The sequence below is a fragment of the Schistocerca gregaria genome, chromosome 6 (genome assembly GCF_023897955.1).
Source record: "Schistocerca gregaria isolate iqSchGreg1 chromosome 6, iqSchGreg1.2, whole genome shotgun sequence".
NCBI lineage: Eukaryota > Metazoa > Arthropoda > Insecta > Orthoptera > Acrididae > Schistocerca > Schistocerca gregaria.
Window position 1 is genome coordinate 4,496,164 of NC_064925.1, and position 25,841 is coordinate 4,522,004.

General features: G+C 39.1%; 1 protein-coding gene across 1 annotated transcript in view; it reads left to right on the forward strand.

Annotated features, from left to right (window-relative positions):
• The window catches only part of LOC126278216 (origin recognition complex subunit 6-like), a 56,719-nt gene that overhangs the window by 22,303 nt on the left and 8,575 nt on the right, over window positions 1–25,841 (forward strand). Inside the window, exons 3-5 of the mRNA XM_049978152.1 lie at window positions 1,712–1,875; window positions 4,414–4,488; window positions 21,062–21,231. Of these exons, the coding sequence (XP_049834109.1) occupies window positions 1,712–1,875; window positions 4,414–4,488; window positions 21,062–21,231 (409 nt within the window). The remainder of the gene's footprint in view (window positions 1–1,711; window positions 1,876–4,413; window positions 4,489–21,061; window positions 21,232–25,841) is intronic.

Consider the following 25,841-nt stretch of genomic DNA (forward strand, 5'->3'; position numbering starts at 1 on the left):
ACCACAGAAGGTACTAATGTTAATGAGGAATTCTATCAAGAAGGTCTGTCGTTGTCTTCAAGGAGCAGTGACATACAAACAACCAGATGTTGAGGAGCGGGCAGCTGGCACCTCCACCACGGTAATGCACCCGCTCATTACTCACAATTAATTCAGAGGTTTGTGGCCAAACACAACACGGTTGTGGTTTGTCGTCCTACCTATTCCACTCATGTAGCACTAAGTGACTTCTGTGTTTTCCCAAGTCTCCGAAAGGGATCAGATTTCAGAGCAGGGAAGACACTATGCAGAATTCAATAAAGAAGCTGTGCGGCATAGAAAAAGAGGCTTTCCAGCGATGCTTCCAGCAGTAGCAGCACATTGGAAGGCTGTGTAGAAGCTGCAGGGAACTACTTTGAAAGTGATTAGTGTCAAACAATTGTATCTGAGTAAATCAAACAATGGAAAACACGGGATGGCATGTAACGATATTGTGAAAAGGGAAGTAGCTACTCACCATATAGCAGAAATGGTGAGTCACAGATAGGTAGAAAAAGACAGTCTTTTTGTTGTGCCTATCTGCAACTCAGCATCTCTGCAATATAGTGAGTAGCAACTTTTCTTTTCACAATATTGTATATGAATAAAGATTGACTGTGTAAAGAAAAGTCAGATACTGTTTGAACAGCCCTCATATTAATATTGTCTGCAAAGTCATTAACATACAACATCAACAGCAAGGGTTGAGAAATTAAGGAAATAGAATGGCTTCCCGTTAAACTTTACAATGACAATGTCTGCACTGTATGGGAATATACATAGTAGATGTGTGCGCACAGGTTGAGGACACATGGTTGACAACATATGGAAGTTTGGGTCTGGCCATGAAGGCGACCACTCGCGATAAGTGGTAAGTTCGAGATCGTGTCCTGGTCTGGCACAAATTTTCATTGTTGTCATTCCATAATACGGTTGATGGCTGTCCATATTCGGAAATGTGAATACATTTAATGTATTTCAGAAAATTATTGTCTGGCAATATTATTTAAAATGTAGCATGTGGAGTGGCATTGTTGCACCTTATATATTGGCAGTGACCTCTGTAGGATCTGGGCTTTCTATGTATGCAGTCTCAGTTGCTTTTTGGGGATGTTGTGCACAATTGTTTCAGATATCTGAAGTTCCTGTGCAGTCCGTGAAATTTACTTCCATTCTCTGCACAGTAACGTTTGGCAAATATCCTTTACTGATTCATTAGAAATGTACTGTCATCCATCACAAATTTTCCGGTTTTTTTTTTTTTTTTTTTTAAATTATGTGATATGTGTTATTGATTTGTAATGTACACAATGAAAAACTATATATCCACTTATGATAGAAGGAAACTTGACATACCACTGCATGACTAGTGCTTTCCCACGAGCAGGCATTGTGTTACTACTTTCAGCACCTGAACTTACCCTACTCAGTAGAAATGAAGCAACTAAAATGGAAAACAGAATTAAATTGTCTTTGAGTTATATGTGCAAATTGGAAATCTTTTTAGTGTTATACAACTATTAATTAGGTCTGTTTAACATTAGATAAGTAATTTTCATTGATGATTTAGACATTGTATTATATTTAATGTGCAGGATGCTAGAAATGTCCAGTAACAAAGAACATTTTCTTTTGATTGATGATAATATGTCGCTCCTCTGATTTAAATTATTTGAATGTTGTCTATTTCCAGGATGACTATGTAAGACTTTCTGGAATGAAGAATAGATTATACATAACAAATCGCAGCATAATAGAAAAGCTTGTAGGAATGGAGGAGACACTAGATGTGAATAAAATTTGTGTACAACTTGGCATTTCTGAAATAAGCAACTTTGCTCAGACAATTTTGGATCAGTAAGTGAACTTCAAAATCTCATTAATATTTGTTTAAAATTTTTCATAGTGGCAACAGTGCTATCATCCATAGCAAATTTTCCATGTGTTTGTGTATCCATAAATTACCTACTTATTGTGTTATATGAGTTATAACCATAATATATGTGTCCTTTGTTATAACCATAACCATTACATTTTGATTGTTAGTTTAGTTTTGTACTTTTTCCTTGTTCCATGGTTCTTATTAGTGACATCTTACCATGATGTGGAACATGTTGGCAGGTTACATTTTATCAGTGTAAACACTGCTATGCTAGCCATTTACGCAATTCAATCTTTCCGTTAAGATCTCGGTCAGTGACAAAATTTGATGAATATAGCCCAACCATGTGCATACTGCCTACTCAGAAAGTAATCTGTGGAGTAGTAGTTGTCTGGTAGAAATCATTTCAGTTCGTTTTTGAAACTTAAACTATCTGCCGTCACCTTTTATTCACAAGGGAGTTGTCATAGATTTTTATGGCTACTTACTTTATGTGACTAAGGTTAAGTCACGAATAGTGGAGGCTATTTTTGTTTGATGTGTTATATTTATGAACCTAAAATTATTTTCAAATAGTTCCAGATTGTTAACAACAAACTTCAAAAAAGAATAAATGTATTGTGAAGCAGTTGCTAGTAGCACTGCTTGTTTTTGTGACATATAAGTTCAGGATTGTAACTAGATATTATCCTCATGGCACATTGCTTTAGAATGAATTCTTTGTGTTTCTATGTAGAATTGCTCCAGAAAATTATTCTGTGTTATATCAGTGAATTGACATATACATATTAAGCTAATTTTGTATCTTTTCATCACAAAGTCGGCAATCAGACACGAGAAAATGTTACTATAGTCAAGCATTTGGCAGGATCTATAATGTGTGAATTCCATGCTCTGCAAACTGCTGTGAAGTGTAGGTAAAGAGTACTTAGCATGGTAGCACATGTTAGGGTTTCTTCTCATTCCAGTTACATATGAAACATGGGAAGAATGACTACGTAAATGCCTCTGCATACCACAGTTAGTATAATTTTGTCATCACAGACTCTACAGGAATGATGTCTAGGGGTCTGGGAGTGGTGCTTAAGACGTTGTTGTGCACCCAGCCGAAGATATCATTATCATTGTCATCATGTATGGGTGTGAAGTATATCTCTAGATTTTTCACTTAATACTGGTTCTTGAAAGTCTGTGAGTAGATTTTTGCAGGATAATTTATGTCTATCTTTCTGAGTCTGCCAATTCAAGAAAATATGTTATGTGGACATGTGTCCAGAAACACTTACTTTCCATTTTAGAGCTCATTTTATTACTTCTCTTCAAATCACATTAATCAGTAATGGAAACACATAGCAACAGAACGTACCAGTGTGACTTTAAACACTTTGTTACAGGAAATGTTCAAAATGTCCTCTGTTAGCGAGGATACATGCATCCACCCTCCGTCGCATGGAATCCCTGATGCGCTGGTGCAGCCCTCGAGAATGGCGTATTGTATCACAGCCATCCACAATACGAGCATGAAGAGTCTCTACATTTAGTACCGGGGTTGCGTAGACAAGAGCTTTCAAATGCCCCCATAAATGAAAGTCAAGAGGTTGAGGTCAGGAGAGCGTGGAGGCCATGGAATTGGTCCGCCTCTACCAATCCATGGGTCACCAAATCTGTTGTTGAGAAGCGTACAAACACTTCGACTGAAATGTGCAGGAGCTCCATCGTTCATGAACCACATGTTGTGTCGTACTTGTAAAGGCACATGTTCTAGCAGCACAGGTAGAGTATCCCGTATGAAATGATAATGTGCTCCATTGAGCGTAGGTGGATGAAACTAAAATGAGCTCTAACATGAAAAGTAAGCGTTTCCAGACACATGTCCACATAATATCTTTTCTTTATTTGTGTGTGAGGAATGTTTCCTGAAAGTTCGGCCGTACCTTTTTGTAACACCCTGTATATACTAAGATGGTGTCTGTTCTTTCAGACATGTCGGATATGTCCGTAAGAACAGATACCATCAGTGACCAAGCAGCTCGTTATAATGAAATTACAGTGAAATGAACACCCTTAGCTGCTTACAGGCATTGACATACGTCAACGGGGACAGATGAAAATGTGTGCCCCGACCAGGACTCGAACCCGGGATCTCCTGCGTACATGGCAGATGCTCTATCCATCTGAGCCACTGAGTCACTGATACTACAGTCCATTGTTATGAATATATCACTTTTAGCTTTTGAATTAGTCTGTATAATTTTTGTAGCCAGTGAAGAGAGAGAATCTGCTACTAAATATGCGGACAGTATTTGTGTTAGAAAACTAGAGTGTAATTAGTTATAGCTTTGAAATTTGTGTGAAAGGTGTTTTTATCTTACCTCATAATTATTACATGTGTCACTTCGATGAAGTTATATTTTTGTGCATTAATTTAAGTTATATGGTGGCTATAGCAAGAGTAAGGTAGTGCACTTCATCCTACATTTACTTGTCTTATGAATCTTTGCTTTTCTTGTCAGATATTTGGAACAAAATGCTGTTGCAGACAGAAATGACAAGATGTACGGTATAATTGCAGTATATGTAGCTTGCAGGTAAGCCTCATCACAAAACTGTTTTTGCTATTTCAGGTTTATTGTTAAGTTAAATCTGTTATACAATAATATGAATTTTCTTTTCATTGGAACCTCACATTTTCAAAATTATTCATATTACAAAAATCCTGTTACAGGTATACATTATTTGAAGTCATATTCCACTTTTGTCTCTTCATGTTTGTAGCTTTCACATAAAGACTTCTTCCTTAAAATCTATCACTTTCTAGAACTATATTGCAGTTTGCATTTTAATATCTCTGAAATAAGAATTATCAGTAATTAGATTTAGACTTTAGAGAGCAGGATTCAGGAATGCCACCAGGAGTACCTTGTTGATTCACACAGCTCTGCAGTTCAGTTTTAGCGTAGGCATGCTTCACCATTTTCCTAATTTTGTCAGTTTTTAGCTTTCCCATTCCTATCTCATGCATTCATTGCTACCAGATACTTTATAACATCATGTAAACATTTTAATTTTGGTCTATTCCTTTTTCCGTTATGATATATCCATTTCCATAATATCTTATACCCATTTCCATAATTTCTTTTAAAAGTCACATATCATTCATTATTTATATACTAGCCATCTTAGTCTGTGTGATGTTATAAATGTGGCAGTGTCCTCATTTTCTAAAATATTTATTTATACATTTATCTGCACAGATGCCAAATGGGCTATAGTTTTTCCATTTATTTTCCTTTAGAAAATTTGTAAGCATCATTTATTGGCTTTTGTTAGCATCCAGACACTTGTTGCATAGGTAAGAACTGATCTATTGAGTATCTTACATGTACTACATTTCATCCAACTAATAATTATTTTGCTCTTTAACCATTTGGCTGATGTTGACAAGTTAAATTGTAATGAAACGCCAGTCTACAGGTGCTGTTGATGAGTTGAAGCACTTCCTCTGTGTTTTCCTTGGTCACTGTTGATGAATTAACTCGTGCCACCTTGCTGTACTCTGAGTGTCAATTATGAGTGTAGTTGCACCGCTCTTCGGATATCTGTGTGTTGTTGACGAGTTTACCCATACAGTGGATTTTCTTCCCCTTACCTTAGTAGCTTTTCACTCTTTTGGCTGATAAGTTGTGTTCCGCTGCATTCCCATTTTTATGCATTCAGTTTCACATGGTGTGTTACTGTTTACCAAGATAGGTATCACAATGATTGGGTCATCAGCTATTTTCATAGGAACAGATAACAGAGATACAAAGAGCAACAGTGGGGATAAATTATTCAATGTCAGCGTAACTGATAACTCCTCTACAGATTTTGAAAGCACAGGCTTAAGCTGTCAACATAGAAGGTCTCAACAAGGAATATAATTGATAGTGAAATGCTTGTGATAAAAGCATGTTATGGTGTCAGATTTGATTGGAAATGATTGTCCACTTAGTTGTGCATTTGATGATTTGCCTTTGGGGCAAAACAGTCAGCCAGAGAATGATCCAAGCAGTTTTGTTATTTTTCATTTTATCCTTAACAGAAGATACTATACTGACAAATACACAGACTTGAGGAGTACCGTAATATCTATTTTGTATGTCAAGTGCATAAAAGTAAATATTTTGCATGCAATGCTTCAGGAAGACAAGAATAATAAACAGTCATCTGTTTATATACTGAAGCACACACATATAAGTAAAAATACTGATACACTGAGATTTCCCTTGTCTTGAAAATTTTGTTGCATATTCCAATACAAAGGTACCATTTTTGCACATTTCCATTAACTGTTTGGGCCCAAACACAACTGGTCGTATGTGACTGTCCACATATTAATTATTTTGCCAGAAAACACACAGGAAAAGATGAACATTTTGGACTATGTACACTTGATTTCCAGAGTTACACTAAAGTTCAAAATATTACTAACTATCTGAGATTTCTGATCAACAAGAAATCATTGGAAATCTCAGAAACAAATTGCCAGATCTCCTAATGGGGTGAAAACTGTGCAGTAGATGCTCTTTTTCCATAGTGTACGTAGTAGAGAAAGGCAGTCTGTCCTTCTCTAATGATTAACCCATTGGCTTATACAGCAGGCTCACAGGTTTTAAGTCCATTATTATGTCGCTGACTGTGAGACAGGCCAAGCCACTATAGCTCTTTCTAACTGTTTCGTCTTTGTTAATAGATTGCATGACATGTTATATACCATTGGTAAGCTGAGAAATACAGTGAAACTGCTGTTTCACGATTTCGTGTGGTCCGGACTTAAAAAATGTAAAATTGAGGAAAATTCAGCCTCAGGGAAAACATTAAAACCTGCGAAATATGAGCAAAAATATTTGTGAATAGCATATGTGATTAAAAATCGTAATCCTCTCCAATACATGGCAATAAATCTACAATACAATAGTTATACAATAATTTGTGGTAATGAATTTCATCAGTTCTTAAAAAAAATCACAGGTATATAACAGCAAGCGAAAATTCGTCAGAAAATTGAAATTGGTATCTGGGTACGAGGTAACAAGCTATTTTCCGACCTGCTATGACTACAAATTATACGTCAAAACATGTGTGTTTGAGAGATCTTTCCTTTGTGCTCATTGAGAAAGAAGCAAAAATTGATGAACACGGTGAATCAGACTGAAAACTGTAATACAGTGAAAGGTGTTGGAATTAACATTGCGGTGTGTGTGTGTGTGTGTGTGTGTGTGTGTGTGTGTGTGTGTGTGTGTGTTCCTTCTGTAGCTAATGGCAGTGCAGCATATTCTGATGATGCAAGCACAGTGACCTCTAGTGTATTGCTTGTAAACATCCAGAAGGCGAGGTCATTTTATGTCTGTGGATTGAGTAATTTTCATACTACTTTTTGCATGACCTGACATAATCCTGGTGTAGTGATGCTATAAAGGTGATGAGAAACGAGGCTTTTGATTTGTTGATTGCTATAGTGCAAAGTTGATGTTTATGAATGCGTAAGTGACAGGAGAATCTCAGTTATAGTGAGGACTCTTTACTGTAAAGTGTTTGTAGTTGTGCAAACTTGCTAAGTATTTGTGACAAGGGAGAATATGAATGTTACTGCTCATCGTTTCACTTGCACCAATTAAGGTGTCCTCCTTAGTTCCTTTCTAACTGCACACTTGGAAATCATCACATATTTGGAAACAAAGAGCCAAATATTTGTGAGAAGGAAGAATATGAATTTTATCACTACTTGTTTGTCTCAGCAATTAAAGCTTTCCTCTTTGGCTCTTGCCTAACCACTCAGTCTGAAATGGCCATATATTTGGGAAATAAACAGTGAGGTATTTGTGAAAAGGAAGATGTTCGCTTAGGTTCCTGCCTAGCCAAACACTCGGAAATCATCACATATTTGGAAATGGACAGCCAAATATTTATTTCATCCTTTGTTCTCTAATCAGATGGAAATGTTTCAAGAACAAATTTTGCAGGACATACTTGTATTACATTCATAACGAAGTCCCAGACTGTGTTAACTATGTTAATCTGGACAAAAAATGTTAGCATATAGCAGGATGTGAATTTGCCACATCTAAATCTCTAAACCACAATGTTATTCATTACACTACGGATAAGTCATATGAGTTTTGTCTCTTGACAGTGCGAGTTGGCACAGTGGTTAGCAGGTGGACAACAGTTCAAACTGTTATGGTGATGACGAACAAGTCGTCACCAGTGTTGACTGGTGGCCAATGCTAAATAGAAACATATAAGTAACAGTAGGTTTGTCAGTAATGTCAATAAGGTGCTGGCTGCATGGTCTGTATCTGCAAAAACTAAAATAATTAGAAGTCGTTGGCAAAAAATAATATATATTGTACTTAACTGGTTGTACAGGATTCTTATTGAGTGCTTACATATAATTATAAACAGATAGCTAGAGAGGCCTCACTTAGGCCATACATTACTAAGTGCCTTGTTAGAGGTTGCTTCCTATCAACAAGTTGCACAAATGCATGCCGCACATGCACATTGACTGTTAGGGCAGTTGTGTGCAACACAGTGTCCTCGTAAAATCTAGGCTTTAGTGTGGTGTGGTGAGTGCACTGGCCATTGGGTAACGTAACAGGATGTCAGCCAATAAGCGCTCACTAGCTGGAAATGCCCGAGGTTTCCTTGATTCTGACCAGGCATATTCTTCTAAACTCAGTGTTTGAATTTGAAGGTTAACAATCGATATTGCTGAATACAGTACATCAGAAATGCAGCCAAAAAGACGAGACTGAGTTATGAGAAAACGTGGCGGCTGGGTCCCTTCATCACATTTTGCCTCGCTCCAGAATACTTCATGTCGATTGTCCTGTTTTTCCATTGCTGCCACAATGTAGCAGTAGCTGTCTCATAAGTGCGCGGTGAAGCTGAACATTGCAAGTTGGTTTGGCAATGCTGATCGTGTATTACGTCAGCATTTTCTCTCTCACATCTCCCCTCTCTGCACCGGCTTACCACGTTCCCTTAACTCTGGAACCACCAGTGGTGTAAACTGTCTGTGTGTAGTGTCAATAGGAAGAAAATGGTGTGAATTGAAGCAAAACATCGAGTAAGAATGTAGAATGGAGTTAAACCTGACTATGAAGAAAAATAAAATCAGATAATTTTTAGCATTGATGTTATGTGTTTTTCACAGGAGCTGGGGAAAATGTAAGATCAGAGAACTTAAAAAAAATCAAAGTTTCATTGTAGGTCTATTTACTGACGTGATATTTTGTGAGCTATATGCAATCGTTTTCAGGTTTTGTTAGGTTTATCCCTCCCAATCCCACCAAGAAAGGACGCTCCAGGAATTGTGTAGCATGCAAAGCAGGGAAGAAGAAAAGTGATACACAGTATAAGAGCTTTTAAAACAGTATTGTCCTCACTCCCATCGCTTCAGTAAATAGTGAAGATAGTTGTATTAAGAATTCCAGTAAAAATTATATGATTTTGTGAAAAATGTGTAAGACAAAATATGCTGGTTATTATGAATTTAAATAATAATTATAGTGTCAACTATGGGAAAAAATTTTAGGAAGTCAATGCGATAACCATTCAAGTAGTCCATCAAAAGTCATTCATGATGCTGCCAAGTAAGTCTTGTGATACAGTTCCTCAGGATCAAATTTCATCGAAATCAATTTTGTGATTTAGCCATGAAAACATAACACAGTTATTTTCCCATTTATAATATTAGTATGTGAATATAAATTAAACAATTTGAGTATCGTACAAGCATTGTATCCGTTATGTTGAATTGTATTATCTAGAACATATCTACTAATAAAAATGTTTTCACAAATATAAAAGTTCAAAAGTCAAAGAGTTGAGTAGCTTTTTCAAAGAGTAAATATTCCCCAATTCCCATAATATTGTTCAAATCATTAAATATCTTATACTACACACATTCTAAAGTAGCGTATGCTCTTTTTCAGTGTTTAAACTATCTCCATACCAGATTTCATCTACAAAATCTGTTCAGCATTTCAGTCATGAAAACGTAAGACAGAGTTACTTTTGCTTTTATGATATGAGAATGACTTTAGTATATTGAAGATTACATATAGTGCAGTAGGTATTACTGGCTTATAACTATGGAGGACCACTCAACTACTGGTGTGTATTGAAAGCAACACTAAATTATTGGAATTAGTAAGCAAAATTGTATCAGAAAACATTTAAGAAAAATACATGTTTAAAGCTTTGTGGATTTGTAATAACAGTTAATTCAGTCAGGAGTCAATTCTTACATGTACAGTAATGTGCCTCTCAGCAGTAACATATTCTGGAACAACAGAAGGAGACATTGTAGAAAGCACTTCCGAAATATTCAGCACAAAGTGAGACTGGCTGCTTGGGTAGCCTCAGCCGAGGTTGAAGCCCCGATGTGGACTGTTAAACAATGACATGGTGCTTAGCTCTGTGTTTAACAATCAGGTCTGCAGCAGCCAAAAGATTAATGTTTTAGAAATTTGTGTAGTATGCTCCAGTTCGAGCTTGGGTTCTTTCTTTAATTATATTTGTTGTATTGTTCTGTATTGTCCCTTACTGGATCCAAATATTGAAATGTATTTACATGTTCTAGTTTTTCTTTTGTCACCCCTTAATATGTTAGCTCTCTCTCTCTCTCTCTCTCTCTCTCTCTCTCTCTCTCTCTCTCTCTCTGTGTGTGTGTGTGTGTGTGTGTGTGTGTGTGTGTGTGTGTGTGTGTGAGAGAGAGAGAGAGAGAGAGAGAGAGAGAGAGAGAGAGAATACACGGGGTCGGGGGGGGGGGGGGGGGGGGGGGGAAGGGGGAGATGAGTCTTGCTATGTCCATGTCATTCAATAAGAAACCACAAGTGCCTTTCAGGTCATGCCAAAAGAAGTGCACCCTGGTTTGGTTTGGTACAGGTTTGGCTAACCTGAGATTCCTAAGTTCAGGTTTTGACCAATGCGAACAGTCTTATGGAACTGTAAGGCCCTGGTGTTCATCAGTGATTCCCATTTGTCATGATGATGCATTGTTGTATTAAAGACTGATCAAGGATAGAGCCATTCACTACCTTGATTACGAAAGATGCCCAGAGTAATATTAAAGTTATCGACATTACAAAAAGTCCTGTATACCAGGCTGTTTTTATGTCAGCGTTTTGTAGCATTTTATCTGAGCACAACAACAATGCAACAGTGTTGTCGTGTGTATATGTGGATAGTCCATCAGCTGTTCGGTGATATTGTCTGAATCAGTCCTCATGATTTTCCTACCAACGAATTCATAGTTCTCAGTATAGAGATATATGTGATGTAAAGGATATTAAGTCAATGAGACACATTCAAAGCTATGGTAGCCTTCATCTAAATTTGTTCATACCCAAGATCCCTTTCTTTACCTACAGACAAAAGAAAGGTTTTGTCATATTACTGGGAGTTACAAAAAGTCAGAATTCAGGAAATGGGCCTGCAGAGTAGTTTGCCGAGGATGAATACGTGGTACACACAATGAAAAAACTGGTGTCCTTGCATGTAATCACTTAGCTAATGATATTAACACACCTCCAAACAGTCACTTGTGCTATGTGTGGGCTTCTCCTCCAGTGAGAACACTCACCATTGTGCGATGGTGGAGGTGAACAAATGTCTGTACACAACATTTTAGCTGAATTTGTTTTTCTATGTTAGCGTTCAGTGAATCACAATATCCTGAGTTATTGTTTCAGCTTTTTCTGTGCTTGTTTTGGTATTTTAATAACATATTTTAAGTACTTCAGTGCTCCTTCATCGTAACAACTCAGTAATACCTACTGCACTGTATGTAATCTTTGATTTACTAAATCCATACTCATAAATGAAAAAGTAACTCTGTCTTATGTTTTCATGGCAAAAACTGCTGAACCAATTTACAGGGTGTCCGACAAGTTGTAGGTTGTATGCACGTGTTAATGTACAAATATATGTGGGAAATGAGCGATCGATATTTTAAGGAAGATTTTATGGAATCTGTTTCTCAGTTTTAAACTCTTTAGCCACACTTTCCTTGGAATATTTTAGTTTTGGTACTGATACAGCTGCATGCGCATCTACAGCCTCCACAAGCCACCGTAGAGTGCATCGCAGAGGGCACACCGTAGCACTACTAGTCATTTCCTTTGTTGTTCCACTCACAAATAGAACAAGAAAAAAATTACTGTCTATTTGGCTTCGTTTGAGCCCTAATTTCTTGCATATTATCTTTGTCGTCCGTATGTGAAATGTATGTTGGTGGGATTAGAATCATTTCAGTTGTTTCTCAATGCCAGGGACGATTATTATTTTGTCGTTCATACAGGATTGTGTGTGTGTTGGTCAAATGACTGTATGTTTGTGCTATACTGCTGCATGAACGATTACTTAAATGTGAAATTTTAAGCTTCGGCTTTTGTTTTGCTGTCTTCCACTGCCACACCAAATGTGTCAAAGAGCGACTTAATGGAACTGCTTTGGAATTTTACTAAGAAACAGAATTTTCTCAGGTTGTCAGTCATGTCTTTTGCTAATGTTTCACACATGGATCATTCCAGAGATGCATGAATCTCTGCTAACCTAAGCCTGTCACCATTTGTGCGTTCTCTTTTTAACTGAGAGTGCAACAGTGTTTACTTTGTCAGCATTTTCCAAATTCTGTTGTTAAACCACAGTGGGTCTTCTCCAACCATAATCCACTTAGTGGGCACATTCTTGTTCAGTGTACAATTTACCATCCGTTTAAAGTTTGCTTGTAATTCCTCTATTTCTATCATACTGGAACTAAATGATGTCAGTTCATTGTCTAAATGAGATGCTAACAACTGCTTATCTGCATTTTCTTGCAGGAACACTCTCCTAGCCTTCTTAACTGATGTATTAACTTTCATAGCAATAGTAGCTATGATGACTTACTGTCACCAACTTCCGCCTCTATACTGACACCATCGATAAGGTCCAGCCTGTTTGTCACTGCAAGGTCTAAGATATTTCCATTGTATATGGGCTGCTGAATTAGCTGCTCAAGACAGTTTTCGGAAAACATGTTCAAAAGTACTTCACAAAACTATCTGTCTGTATCCACGCACTGAGTCCATAGACATCTCTGTCTATACGTGGTAGGTTAAAGTCGCTTATAACTAGAATTGCATGACCTGGATATTTTCTCGCGACTGGCCTTAGATTTTCTTTGAATGACTATAACAGTCACAACACCAATTAATTCGTTTCACCTAAACCTGTTATATGTGGCTTGATAACTACTGTGACATTCAATTTCGACCTCAGCAGAGACAATATTTTAGTCAACTGCAATGGACACTCCCTGTGCTTGGTGTCTAATCTGTCTTCCTGTGTGTGTTCCATTACTCACTAAGTATCTCAGAGCTTTCAACTTCAGGTTTCAGCCAGCTGTCAGTCCCAAGAATAATTTGAGTGCGAGAACTTTCCTGAAGTGTAATAAAATTCGAGAACTTTGTCACAAATACTTTGACAATTTACTGATAAGATTTTGACAGTCTCAGTGTCTTAACTCTACAGTCTGAATTCACTATCTGTGCATCGACTGGTGAGTGTTCACCAGAGTACCTCAAACTACTGTATAGCCTATATAAAAAAAAATAAAAAAATAAAAAAATAAAAAAAACACCATTTGCACTCCACAAGTACTCTGCTACCCAAGTACATGCTCCCGTTGTGTTGTGCATCCCTACAGTGGGAATCCTACAATTCTGTATTTTATAATGCAGGTATAGAAATCTGCAGCCAAGACCGTTACCGAGTCGATGAAGGCTGTCAGTGGTACGCTCGACACAGCTCCAAACTGTACAGCCCTGACAAAAGCTGGGAACAGTGGTGCAAATTGCGAACTCTACTTGCACCCCATGCAGAGCCTCTATTTTAATCTCTATGTGCCTTTTTACAGCTGTTGCCTGATATATCTAACATTTTAGCAGATTACAATCTCCGCCCCCCTTTCTGTTGTAGTTTTCTAAGATTTCCTCCTGTTTTTAGTTTCCCCCCTGTTTGAGTTTCACTCCCATTGCTGCTGATTTCCCATTCAGTTCCCCACCGTGGTACAACAACAGAATTAGAAAACTGCTGCGGAAGCGAAGGGAACTTCACAGCAAACATAAACATAGCCAAAGCCTTGCAGACAAAAAAAATTACGAGAAGCGAAATGTAGTGTGATGAGGGCTATGCGAGAGGCTTTCAATTAATTCGAAAGTATAGTTGTATGTACTGACTTGGCAGAAAATCCTAAGAAATTTTGGTCTCATGTCAAGGCGGTAGGTGGATCAAAACAAAATGTCCAGACACCCTGTGGCCAAAATGGTACTGAAACAGAGGATGACAGACTGAAGGCCGAAATACTAAATGTCTTTTTCCAAATCTGTTTCACAGAGGAAGACTGCACTGTAGTTCCTTCTCTAGATTGTCGTACAGCTGATAAAATGGTAGATATCGAAATAGACGACAGAGGGATAGAGAAAAAATTAAAATCGCTTAAAAGAGGAAAGGCCGGTGGACCTGATGGGATACCAGTTCGATTTTACACAGAGTACACGAAGGAACGTGCCCCCTTTCTTGCAGCAGTGTACCATAGGTCTCTAGAAGAGCGTAGCATTCCAAAGGACGGGAAAAGGGCACAGGTCGTCCCCGTTTTCAAGAAGGGACGTCAAACAGATGTGCAGAACTATAGACCTATATCTCTAACGTCGATCAGTTGTAGAATTTTGGAACAAGTATTATGTTTGAGTATAATGGCTTTTCTGGAGACTAGAAATCTAGTCTGTAGGAATCAGCATGGGTTTCGAAAAAGACGGTCATGTGAAACCCAGCTCCCGCTATTCGTCCACGATACTCAGAGAGCCATAGACACGGGTTCACAGGTTGATGCCATGTTTCTTGACTTCCGCAAGGCGTTTTATACATTTCCTCACAGTCACTTAATGAACAAAGTAAGAGCATATGGACTATCAGACCAATTGTGTGATTGGATTGAGGAGTTCCTAGATAACAGAATGCAGCATGTCATTCTCAATGGAGAGAAGTTTTCTGAAGAAAGAGTGATTTCAGGTTTGCCGGAAGGGAGTGTCATAGGACTGTTGCTATTCAAAATATACATAAATGACCTTGTGGATGACATCGGAAGTTCACTGAGGTTTTTTGCAGATGATGCTGTGGTGTATCGAGAGGTTGTAACAATGGAAAATTGTACTGAGATGCAGGAGGATCTGCAGCGAATTGACGCATGGTGCAGATAATGGCAATTGAATCTCAATGTAGACAAGTGTAATGTGCTGCGAATACATAGAAAGATAGATCCCTTAACATTTAGCTACAAAATAGCAGGTCAGCAACTGGAATCAGTTACTTCCATAAATTATCTGGGAGTAGGCATTAGGAGTGATTAAAAATGGAATGATCATATAAAGTTGATCGTTGGTAAATCAGATGCCAGACTGAGATTCATTGGAAGAATCCTAAGGAAATGCAATCCGAAAACAAAGGAGGTAGGTTACAGTACGCTTGTTCGCCCACTGCTTGAATACTGCTCAGCAGTGTGATATCCGTACCAAAAAGGGTTGATAGAAGAGATAGAGAAGATCCAACGGAGAGCAGCGCTCTTCATTACAGGATCAGTTAGTAATCGCAAAAGTGTTACGGAGATGATAGATAACCTCCAGTGGAAGACTGCAGGAGAGACGCTCAGTAGCTCGGTACGGGCTTTTGTTAAAGTTTCGAGAACATACCTTCACCGAAGAGTCAAGCAGTATATTGACTTCTACGTATGTCTCGCGAAGAGACCATGAGGATAAAATCAGAGAGATTAGAGGAGCATACCGACAATCCTTCTTTCCACGAACAATACGAGACTGGAATAGAAGGGAGAACCGATAGAGGTACTCAGGGTACCCTCCGCCACACACCGTCTGGTGGCTTGCTGAGTATGGATGTAGATGTAGATGTAGAAAACATTAGTGTATGGGAAGTGCAAAGCAGAAGTAGTAGAAATTAAAGTTTCACAGGAGAAGCATTTGTGGTTCATGGTGTGGGTTCCTGTAGTCATGTCCTAGTTCATGAACCACGGGCAACGTATGAGTGGCCAAGTAAGTGGTCCCGACAGTCGGGATACCAGTTACTTTGGAATAAGGCTGGGCATCTCGGACATATTCTGAGTCGTCACCTTTGTGCTCATACGGCAAAGGCTATCAAATCCACCAGTTAGTCCCTCAGCCGTTAGGGGTAAAACCCAATGGGACTTGGGGCAAGTAAGGCTATCAACCTGCTTCCCTGGTACTTTAAATATGATGCTGGCAACAAACAGAGAAAAATGCCTTGGACCTTTGGAGGTGACGGAGTCCCACCTCTAACTGACAAACCAGGGACTCCTAAGATACGACTTGGCAAACAAGTGGTAATGAGATGGGGAGCTATTAATATCAATGGGGGGTTCTCTGGGAAGAAGGTAGAGCTGGCAGGGGCTGCAAGTAAGATGGGGCTGGACGTTTTAGCTGTTAGTGACATTCGGGTAAGGGGTGAGAAAGAAGAGGAAGTGGGAGAATACAAGGTCTAGCTGTCAGGAGTCAAAGCAGGAATAGCACAGTGGGGGTGTAGGGCTTTAAATCAGGAAAGAAATGGAACCCAGCGTAGTTGCAATAAAGTATGCAAACGAACGACTGATGTGGATAGATTTGACAGTGTCTAGCAAGAAAATTAGGATTGTGTCAGTATATTCACATTGTGAAGGGACAGATGAAGATAAGATGGATAGTTTTTCTGATGCACTCAGTAATGTAGTTGTTAGAGTAAAGGACAAGGACAGTGTTCTGCTCATGGGTGATTTTAACGCCAGTATTGGAAATCGAACAGAAGGGTATGAAAAGGTTATGGGTAAATTTGGAGAGGATATGGAGGCCAACAGGAACGGGAAACAACTCATGGATTTCTGTGCTAGTATGGGCTTAGTAATCACAAACTCCTTTTTTAATCATAAGAACAATCACCGGTATACTTGGAAAGGCAGGGGAATCAGATCTGTCATTGACTATATAATAACAGATCAGGAGTTCAGGAAGGCTCTGAGAGACACACGTGTATTCAGGGGATTCTTTGATGACACTGATCATTATTTAATCTGCAGTGAAATTGGGATTGTGAGGCCGAAAGTGCAGGAGATCAGGTCCATATGTAGGAAGATAAGAGTGGAGAAAATTCAGGATAAGGAAATCAGGCACAAGTTCATAACAGCGATCTCAGAAAGGTACCAGTTAGTTGAATGTAGTCAATTATAGTCATTGGAAAAGGAATGGACAAGGTACAGGGACACAGTACTAGAAGTGGCTAAAGAATGTCTTGGAACAGTAGTGTGTAAAAGTAGGATGAAGCAAACAGCTTGGTCGAATGACACAGTCAAGGCAGCCTGTAAAAGGAAAAAGAAGGCGTATCACAAATGGCTACATACTAGAACTCAGGTAGACAGAAAAAGTTATCTTGAAGAAAGAAACAAAGCCAAACAGATAATTGCAGCATCCAAGAAGAAATCTTGGGAAGACTTTGGAAACAGGTTGGAGACTATGGGTCAAGCTGCTGGAAAACCATTCTGGAGTGTAATTAGCAGTCTTCGAAAAGGAGGTAAGAAGGAAATGACAAGTATTTTGGACAGGTCAGGAAAACTGCTGGTGAATCCTGTGGATGCCTTGGGCAGATGGAGGGAATATTTTGAAGAGTTGCTCAATGTAGGTGAAAATGCGATCAGTATTGTTTCAGTTTTGGGATAGGAATGATGATGGAAATAGGATCACATTTGAGGAAGTGGAGAAAATGGTCAATAGACTGCAGTGCAATAAAGCAGCTGGGGTGGATGAAATTGTCAGAACTCATCAAATACAGTGGAATGTCAGGTCTTAAAGGGCTACACAGGATAATTAAAATGGCCTGGGAGTCGGGACAGGTTCCATCAGACTGGACAAAAGTAGTAATCACGCCGATCTTTAAACATGGAAACAGGCAAGATTTTAACAACTACAGAGGTATCTCTTTAATCAGCATTGTGGGTAAAATCTTCTCAGGTATTGTTGAAAGGAAAGTGCGAGTATTAGTTGAGGACCAATTGGGTGAAAATCAGTGTTGGTTTAGGCCTCTTAGAGGTTGTCAGGACAAGATCTTTAGCTTACGGCAAGTAATGGAGAAGTGTTATGAGTGGAACAGGGAATTGTGTCTATGCTTTATAGATCTAGAAAAGGCATATGATCGGGTTCCTAGGAGGAAGTTATTGTCTGTTCTACGAGATTATGGAATAGGAGGCAAACTTTTGCAAGCAATTAAAGGTCTTTACATGGATAGTCAGGCAGCAGTTAGAGCTGACGGTAAATTGAGTTCATGGTTCAGAGTAATTTCAGGGGTAAGACAAGGCTGCAACCTGTCTCCAATGTTGTTCATATTATTTATGGACAATGTGTTGAAAACAATAGACTGGCTGGGTGAGATTAAGATATGTGAACACAAAATAAGCAGTCTTGCCTATGCGGATGACTTAGTTGTGATGTCAGATTCAATTGAAAGTGTGCAAAGTAATATTTTAGAGCTAGATCAGAAATGTAAGGACTATGGTATGAAGATTAGCATCTCCAAAATGAAAGTAATGTCAGTGGGTGAGAAATATAAACGGATTGAGTGCCAAATAGGAGGAACAAAGTTAGAACAGGTGGACGGTTTAAAGTACTTAGGGTGCATATTCTCACAGGATGGCAACATTGTGAAAGAACTGGAAGCGAGGTGTAGCAGAACCAATGCAGTGAGCACTCAGCTACGATCTACTCTCTGCAAGAAGGAAGTCAGTACCAAGACTAAGTTATCTGTGCACTGTTCAATCATTCTACCAACTTTGTTGTATGGGAGCGAAAGCTGGTTGGATTCAGGTTACCTTATCAACAAGGTTGAGGTTACGGATATGAAAGTAGCTAGGATGATTGCAGGTACTAGTAGATGGGAACAATGGCAGGAGATTGTCCACAATGAGGAAATCAAAGAAAAACTGGGAATGAACTCTATAAATGTAGCAGTCAGGGCGAATAGGCCTAGATGGTGGGGTCATGTTACACGCATGGGAGAAGCAAGATTACCCAAGAGGCTTATGGGTTCAGCAGTAGAGGGTAGGAGGAGTCGGGGCACACCAAGGAGAAGGTACCTGGATTCGGTTAAGAATGATTTTGAAGTAATAGGTTTAACATCAGAAGAGGCGCCAATGTTAGCATTGAATAGGGGATCATGGAGGAATTTTATAAGGGGGGCTATGCTCCAGACTGAACGCTGAAAGGCAAAATCAGTCTTAGATGATGATGATGATGATGATAAGCATTCCGTTATGATCGCAATAGAGACTAGACCAAACACAAACATGTTGTCTCTGGCAAAATGGATCATGTGTGCCAGTTCTGTGGTGCCGGAATGTGCTGCATGAGTGGCAAAATTTGATTAGCACTACTGGAAATTTCTCCACCAGAATTAGTTAACTACATGAGTGGAAAAAATCTGGAATCAAAACATTTTCTACAAAATATCAGACCATACAATGCTTACTTTCAAATGACCAAATTTGGTGCTACTTCCATGTGCTGTGAAGAACATCAGTTCAGTCCTGTGTTTTCAGTAAAAGAGCAGATACAGAATTGAATCATTGTCACCATTTCCAAACAAGTCTTATAAATTTTTGCAGGTTTATTTCAGTGGTAATGAACAAATGACAGTTAGTTAACATCATGCAAATACAAATATAGAGCACTGGATCAAATAGTGTAAGAGTGAAACTGTGATTTGAGCCAACAAGAGACTAGTTGAAGAACATGATCAGCAATTCAGTGCAGATCAAGAAATGAAAGAGGACTACATTTCAAATTAGGGTGCTGTTGAATAGGTAGTGTTGAATACTTAAATGGATATAAGAGTATTTTTGAGTATTCAAGAGTATTTCTGAGTGTCAAACACTAACACTTTTATGATTTATTTAAGTATTTATTTGTACAATGTTCTTGAGTGATCTGGAATGTTCTTAGAAAACAAAGCGGATCTTTTTCAGCTAGTTCAGTTATAATTCCTTCTTATCATGAAGCTTTTTTTAATCTTTAAACATTGTATACTTTTTGCCATTTCTTCTTTAGATATAATTTTTTCCTTATATTCATATATATCATCTTATATCTCTTGTTTCACTTGTAATTTAAAACATTTATTTAAAAAAAAAAAAACGTTTCCTTAAATGGATGCAGCTTAGTTGGGTACTTAAGCAGTGTTTGCACATTCTGGCTGGCCTGGAATACTATTTAAATGCTGTGATGTGTCCAGGTAGTCACTGCTGCTTTCGCTAATGCTACCTATTCAACGTAGGATGTATCACATGGATTTAAAAAGCTCTGATGAGTAACTTGTAGCAATGCTTCCACTTAGCGTAGTACTCTTGGCTTCATTAAAGACATCTATTGTTTTTCTCCACATTGCTATTGAAATACAGATTTAGTAATTTCCTCATCACTTAATTTTCAACACTTCTATTGCCAGATTAGCATTCATGCTTGTGTATATAACTGCTGTCATGGCCCCCCCCTCCCCCTCCCCAATTCCATGTCCACCCCCAGCATTCAACTTGGGATTAGACAAAAGCAAGTCATTTACCTCTTGGGGGAACCCAAACTAGGAAAAAAACTCTCTTTGCTTGAAAAAGTCAATAAAAAACCCAACTGTATTCTCACCCCTTCAGTCTGAATTGTTGACTACCCTCCATGCTGCTTGTGGCTTCTCAGGTGTACAAAACCTATTTGTGGCTTACATTTCATTGTTGATTTCCTTCTTGCACTATCTTAGTGATTGTAATTTAATATGAAATGGTGGGCGACTTCAAACGTTATCTAATAATCTCCCTATTTCGTGCATGATTTTTCAGTAAGAAGGAATCTTTGGTCCTGAAAGCTAATGTTTGTGCCTTGCCTTCTGCTATTTTGTAAAGTATAGTTTTGCACCTTTACTGTAATTTAGTTTCTGCGATAATTATAGATGTACAGCTTTCATGGCAGTGGCACTGTTTGATCCATTAGTATTGCACAGCAGTTTTCTCATGACATTCAATCTTAATCTTTTCAGGGAAAGAAAAGTAAAGCTTCAGATGCGTAAATTCATGGAAATGTGTAATCTAAAAAAAAGTGGGTTTGTTAAGTTAGTTGCTGATTTTGACAAATCTGTTGCATCTATGAGAAGACAAAAAGAAGAACCTGCAGAACATGCACCAATATCAAAAGAAGTCAATCTGAATGGTAAGGAACTGGGTGTGATTGTTACTTTTTGTCATAAGTAGAGTTTAAATCATTGAGTCTCAATTTTTTATTATGTAATTTTGCTTATAAAATGTCATTAGTGAACATCTGAAGTGTTAAATCAGGGGCTCTGTATAACTTGCCTTCATTTTATAGTAATAATCTTGAGAAATCCAGAAAGAGATTTTTGTGGAATTTAAAGGAATTGTGATTATGGAAAAGAAATGTTGGCAGCTGCTTTATTGATTAGTAGTAATGTTTCGGAACATAAATCTTGATGTGATATGCCAATTAATTCCAGGTAGACAGCCTTCATCGGTAAGAGAGAGACTCATATGCACTATGCACACACGTGCATACACATACAAGTACACGCATACATATGTGCGTGCACGCACCCACACACACACACACACACACACACACACACACACACACACACACACACACGACCACCAACTCCAACATCTCAGTCCAGAATTCCATTAGTCACGAAGGCTTTGGCCAAAAGATATATGTGAGCATCTTTTAAGTGTGCCTGACTGCAACTTGATGCATCTTCTTCATGGTAAGAAGCATTCTGTCTTTTCCTACATTGTTGATTCATTATTTTCATAGCTTTTCCTAAATCATTACTGGAGTATGCCGAGATTTTCATGGGTGGGAAAGAGCAAAGTCAAACATCTCCACAAAATTTTAAAAGCTGCATGTGTTCTGTGTGTGATGCCAAAGGCAAACATGTCACGCAGTTCAGCCAGCCTTGACTGTGTGTGTTTGTTTGGCAGAACTGGTGTGCTTGAACTGGGGGCTGGACAGTGGTAACAATTCTCTGTAAACATATGCTCTTTGCATACCCTGGTGAAGACCACTGAGTGCCATAATGGAATACACTTTTTCACAGGAAATTGGGATCTTAGTTCAACTCTAGACAATAACAATGTTACAAAAACTATATAAAGACTCCCCACCCCCCTTTCAGTCTCAGTGTCGGGTACATGCTGATATGTTGGCTGCATGCTGATGGGGTGGTGGTTATTGAAAGATTTGTTATCAAAGCAAATTCTTTAAAACAAGCTACATTTCAGTTGTTTTAGGCTTTGTCAGGTTTACGAGACAGGGACAGGATTCACTTTAAATTTAACTGCTGCTTGGGGGAGCACACCATTTACCATTGTCTCAAGTGAAAAACCTCCTTACAAATAGTTGTGCCTTCTGCGACCAGTAACACCAACCGGTGAAAGAGGGCTTTTGATAATCAATAGAGCTCAGCCCAGAATGAATTACTTACAGTTACAAAGAAACAGGTGTTGTCAATCATGTTTTTACAACCATAAAAATAGCACAGGATTTCATTTGACTAGGTTTTATTCCTTCTGTGTAGAAAAAAAAAAAGGACTTCCAGTGCATGGCCAATAGTCTGAAGTTGGTGAATTTTCTAAGAACTAGAACACTGCATGGGAAGATAGTCCCTTCCCATTGGACTTCACAAAGCCTGAGCATAGAATGCCAAGTGTGCTGCTGCAGTGGTTAGCACTCTTGACTTGCATTCTGGAGGGTGGCACGTCATATATTCATCCAGCTGTTTAGATTGTCCATTGTTTTTGTAAATTACCTAAAGGTTTCAGGGTGATACCTTTGAAAAGGACACAACTCATTTTCTTCCCTACCCTTGTTCTTACTTGTATGTGTACTTCTGTGTAGTGCTCCTATCAGTTACAGGATGTTAAACCACCACCACCTCCTCCTCCTCCTCCTCCTGCCACAGCAGAGTAATAAGTGAGTATCCAGCAATGATGGAGCTTCATCAAATTATCATCTATAGCAGCAATTTTCTCTCATGCATAGATTCAATATGCATTGATATTAAAGAGCTAAAAGAAGAATGTAAATGGGACTGTATTGCTGATTTGTAGGATAAAATGAATATCAGCAACAAGCTTTGCTGAATGGCTACATTTGTGTGGCTGGTTTCACACAATTTATGATGAAGCTGTCCATTCCAAGTCTAACACACTACTTCAAATGCTAGCACCAAGGAGAGATAGCATTATCATTTCAAGGGTAGGCTATCTGTGGGAAATACATACTAATCACCAACTAGTCAACTATCCCATGCACATGACCAAACAAGAGCACAATATTTTTGGTTGGACACTCAACCTGGAGTCTTATCTGTGTAACAACATAACAACATTTGAAGAAACAAAAATACCAAAAATGACATTTATGAAGCAAATTATATATTCAGAAGTAGTGACAGATTATCATATTAAAAAGTCCTCTCTGTGTTTTGTGTCATATTTTGCTTCCATGATAAACACATCTTAGGGGAAAGGTTCCTCAACTCAGACCCTGTCAACACAAGCTAGTATGAACACATGTACCTGGAATTTTTCATGCAAATGTGGATTTTAGCTAAACTCTGCAGTCCCCTTCGCTCCATCTTCAAAAGGGATAGTCATAGCTTCAATAGGACTCATTGTCTCAGCCATATAGGCTTACTGAGAGCAAATGAGCCTACCACAACCATATCAGAAGACCCCTCGTTTCAATCAAGGTAGTATCAGACGAAAGTGACAGAACACAAATATTGCCAGGTCCAATGGCATGAGACCATAGTTTTCTTTTTGAGTAAAAAATAGAGCACCTTACAGATAATATTGACACTGAAATCAGCTAGAGAGAACCAATAAGCTCCTCTGCGAGCTCTCCAACCATCACATTGTCCCCTCTTCAATAAATAGCAAGAGAGGAGAAAAATTGCTGACACCCACTAGGAAGCTCCTATCCTTCAGTTGAATATAAATTAATTAAGGACACAAATGGAGAAATTGAAGTTACTAGAAAAGCTAACAAGAATTAAAGGATTTGGAAATGGGGCAGCCTGTTGCCCATGTAATTTGATCTTTATGTGAATAATTTATGAGTAAGGGGGACCACTTACCAAATCATAGAAATGTTGAGTCATTGATGTTCTCACAAAAAAGATCAGAAAACTTTGCTGGCTTTTGGACAAATACTTTAACAAGCTAGAGTATGGAAGGGTTGATGAACTGCTGCCCCCCCCCCCCCCCCTACACACACACACACACACACACACACACACACACACACACACACACACACACACACACACACACCTGCACAGCTACAGTGTGTCATCTGAACACACTATGCTGCAATGGTTGCAGCTCATTGTGTGGACTGGGATGGAATGCGGGAGGGAGAGGCAGCGAGGTGCAAGGGCAAGGGTTAGGAATGCGACATGCTGTCACTGTAGCCAGTGAGTTCTTGCGACACAAGATGACAGTAATGATGTGGTGGTATGGATTGGGAGGGGGTAAAGGAACAGAGGAAGGGGGGACTGGACTGTTCTGTAGAAGATGTGGGTGCAGTGGATTAGCAGAGATTGTGACCAGGAGGTTTACAGGAGTGAAGGATGTGTTGCAAAGATAACTCTAGACTGTGTAACTCATAAAAGCTGGTATTGTGCCATTCAGATGGTACAGTTTGTAATGCAACTGTTGAACGTGTTGCAGTGAGCAGCATGTTCCACTACTGAATGATCAGCTCTGTTCTTGGCTATATTTTGGCAGTGCCTATTCATCTTGGTGGGCAGCTGGTTGGTGGTCATGCTGACATATAGTGCTGTGCAGAAACTGCAGCAGAGGTGGTGTATGACATAACTGCTTTTAGAGGTGGTTCTTGCTTGGGATAGGATAAGCCTTTGAAGGGATTAGAGCAGGATGGGCTGGGTGAACCAGGCAGATCTCTCATTTGGGCCTCCCACAAGGCAAGTTTGTGGGAGTGGCATATGGACCAGGATGTTGTATAGGTTGGATGGATGGTGGAATACCACTTCAGGAAGGGTGGAAAGGATCTTGACGGGATGGTCCTCTTTCTTGGGCACGATGATCGGTAGTCGAAGCCCTGGCAAAGGACATGATTGAGTTGCTGTAGTCCAGGATGATGATGTGTGGTCAGGAGCGCATTCTACAGATGGTTTGTAAGGGTAATGTGCGGATGAGGAATGTGTGAGGATATGGCCCAGGAAATCTGTTTGCAGACTAGGTTTGGGGATCAGTGCCTGTCTGTGAAAGCTTTTGTGAGACCATCAGCATACTGGGCAGCAGTATTCTCATCATTGTAGACATGCTGTCTACAGGTGGCCAGGCTAAATGGGAGCAATTATTTGGTTTGGAATTGGTGAAAGCTGTCAAAATGCAGTTCAAGTCTGCTGTTGGTAGTTAGTGGACTTGATAAGGATAGAGGTATGTATGGCGCCATCAGAGAGGTTCAGGTCAAGTGTTGCGGTTGCAGAAGAATGAGGATAAGGTACAGATCTTGAAGATATCAATGAATCTGAACCGCACAAGGGACTTGGTGTTTCGGGAGGCCAGGAGGGTTCCTTCTTGACGGCCCATAAACAGGTTGGCATAGGAGGTGCTATGGAGGTGCCCAGACTGTACACCACAGATTTATTTATATATCTTCCCATCTAAGGAGAAATAGCTGTGTGTGAGAATGTAATTGAAAGGAGTTTAAGGAATGAGATATAGAGGGTTTGGAGTTGGAAGGGTATTAGGAGAGCTAGTGTACATAGCAGCAAG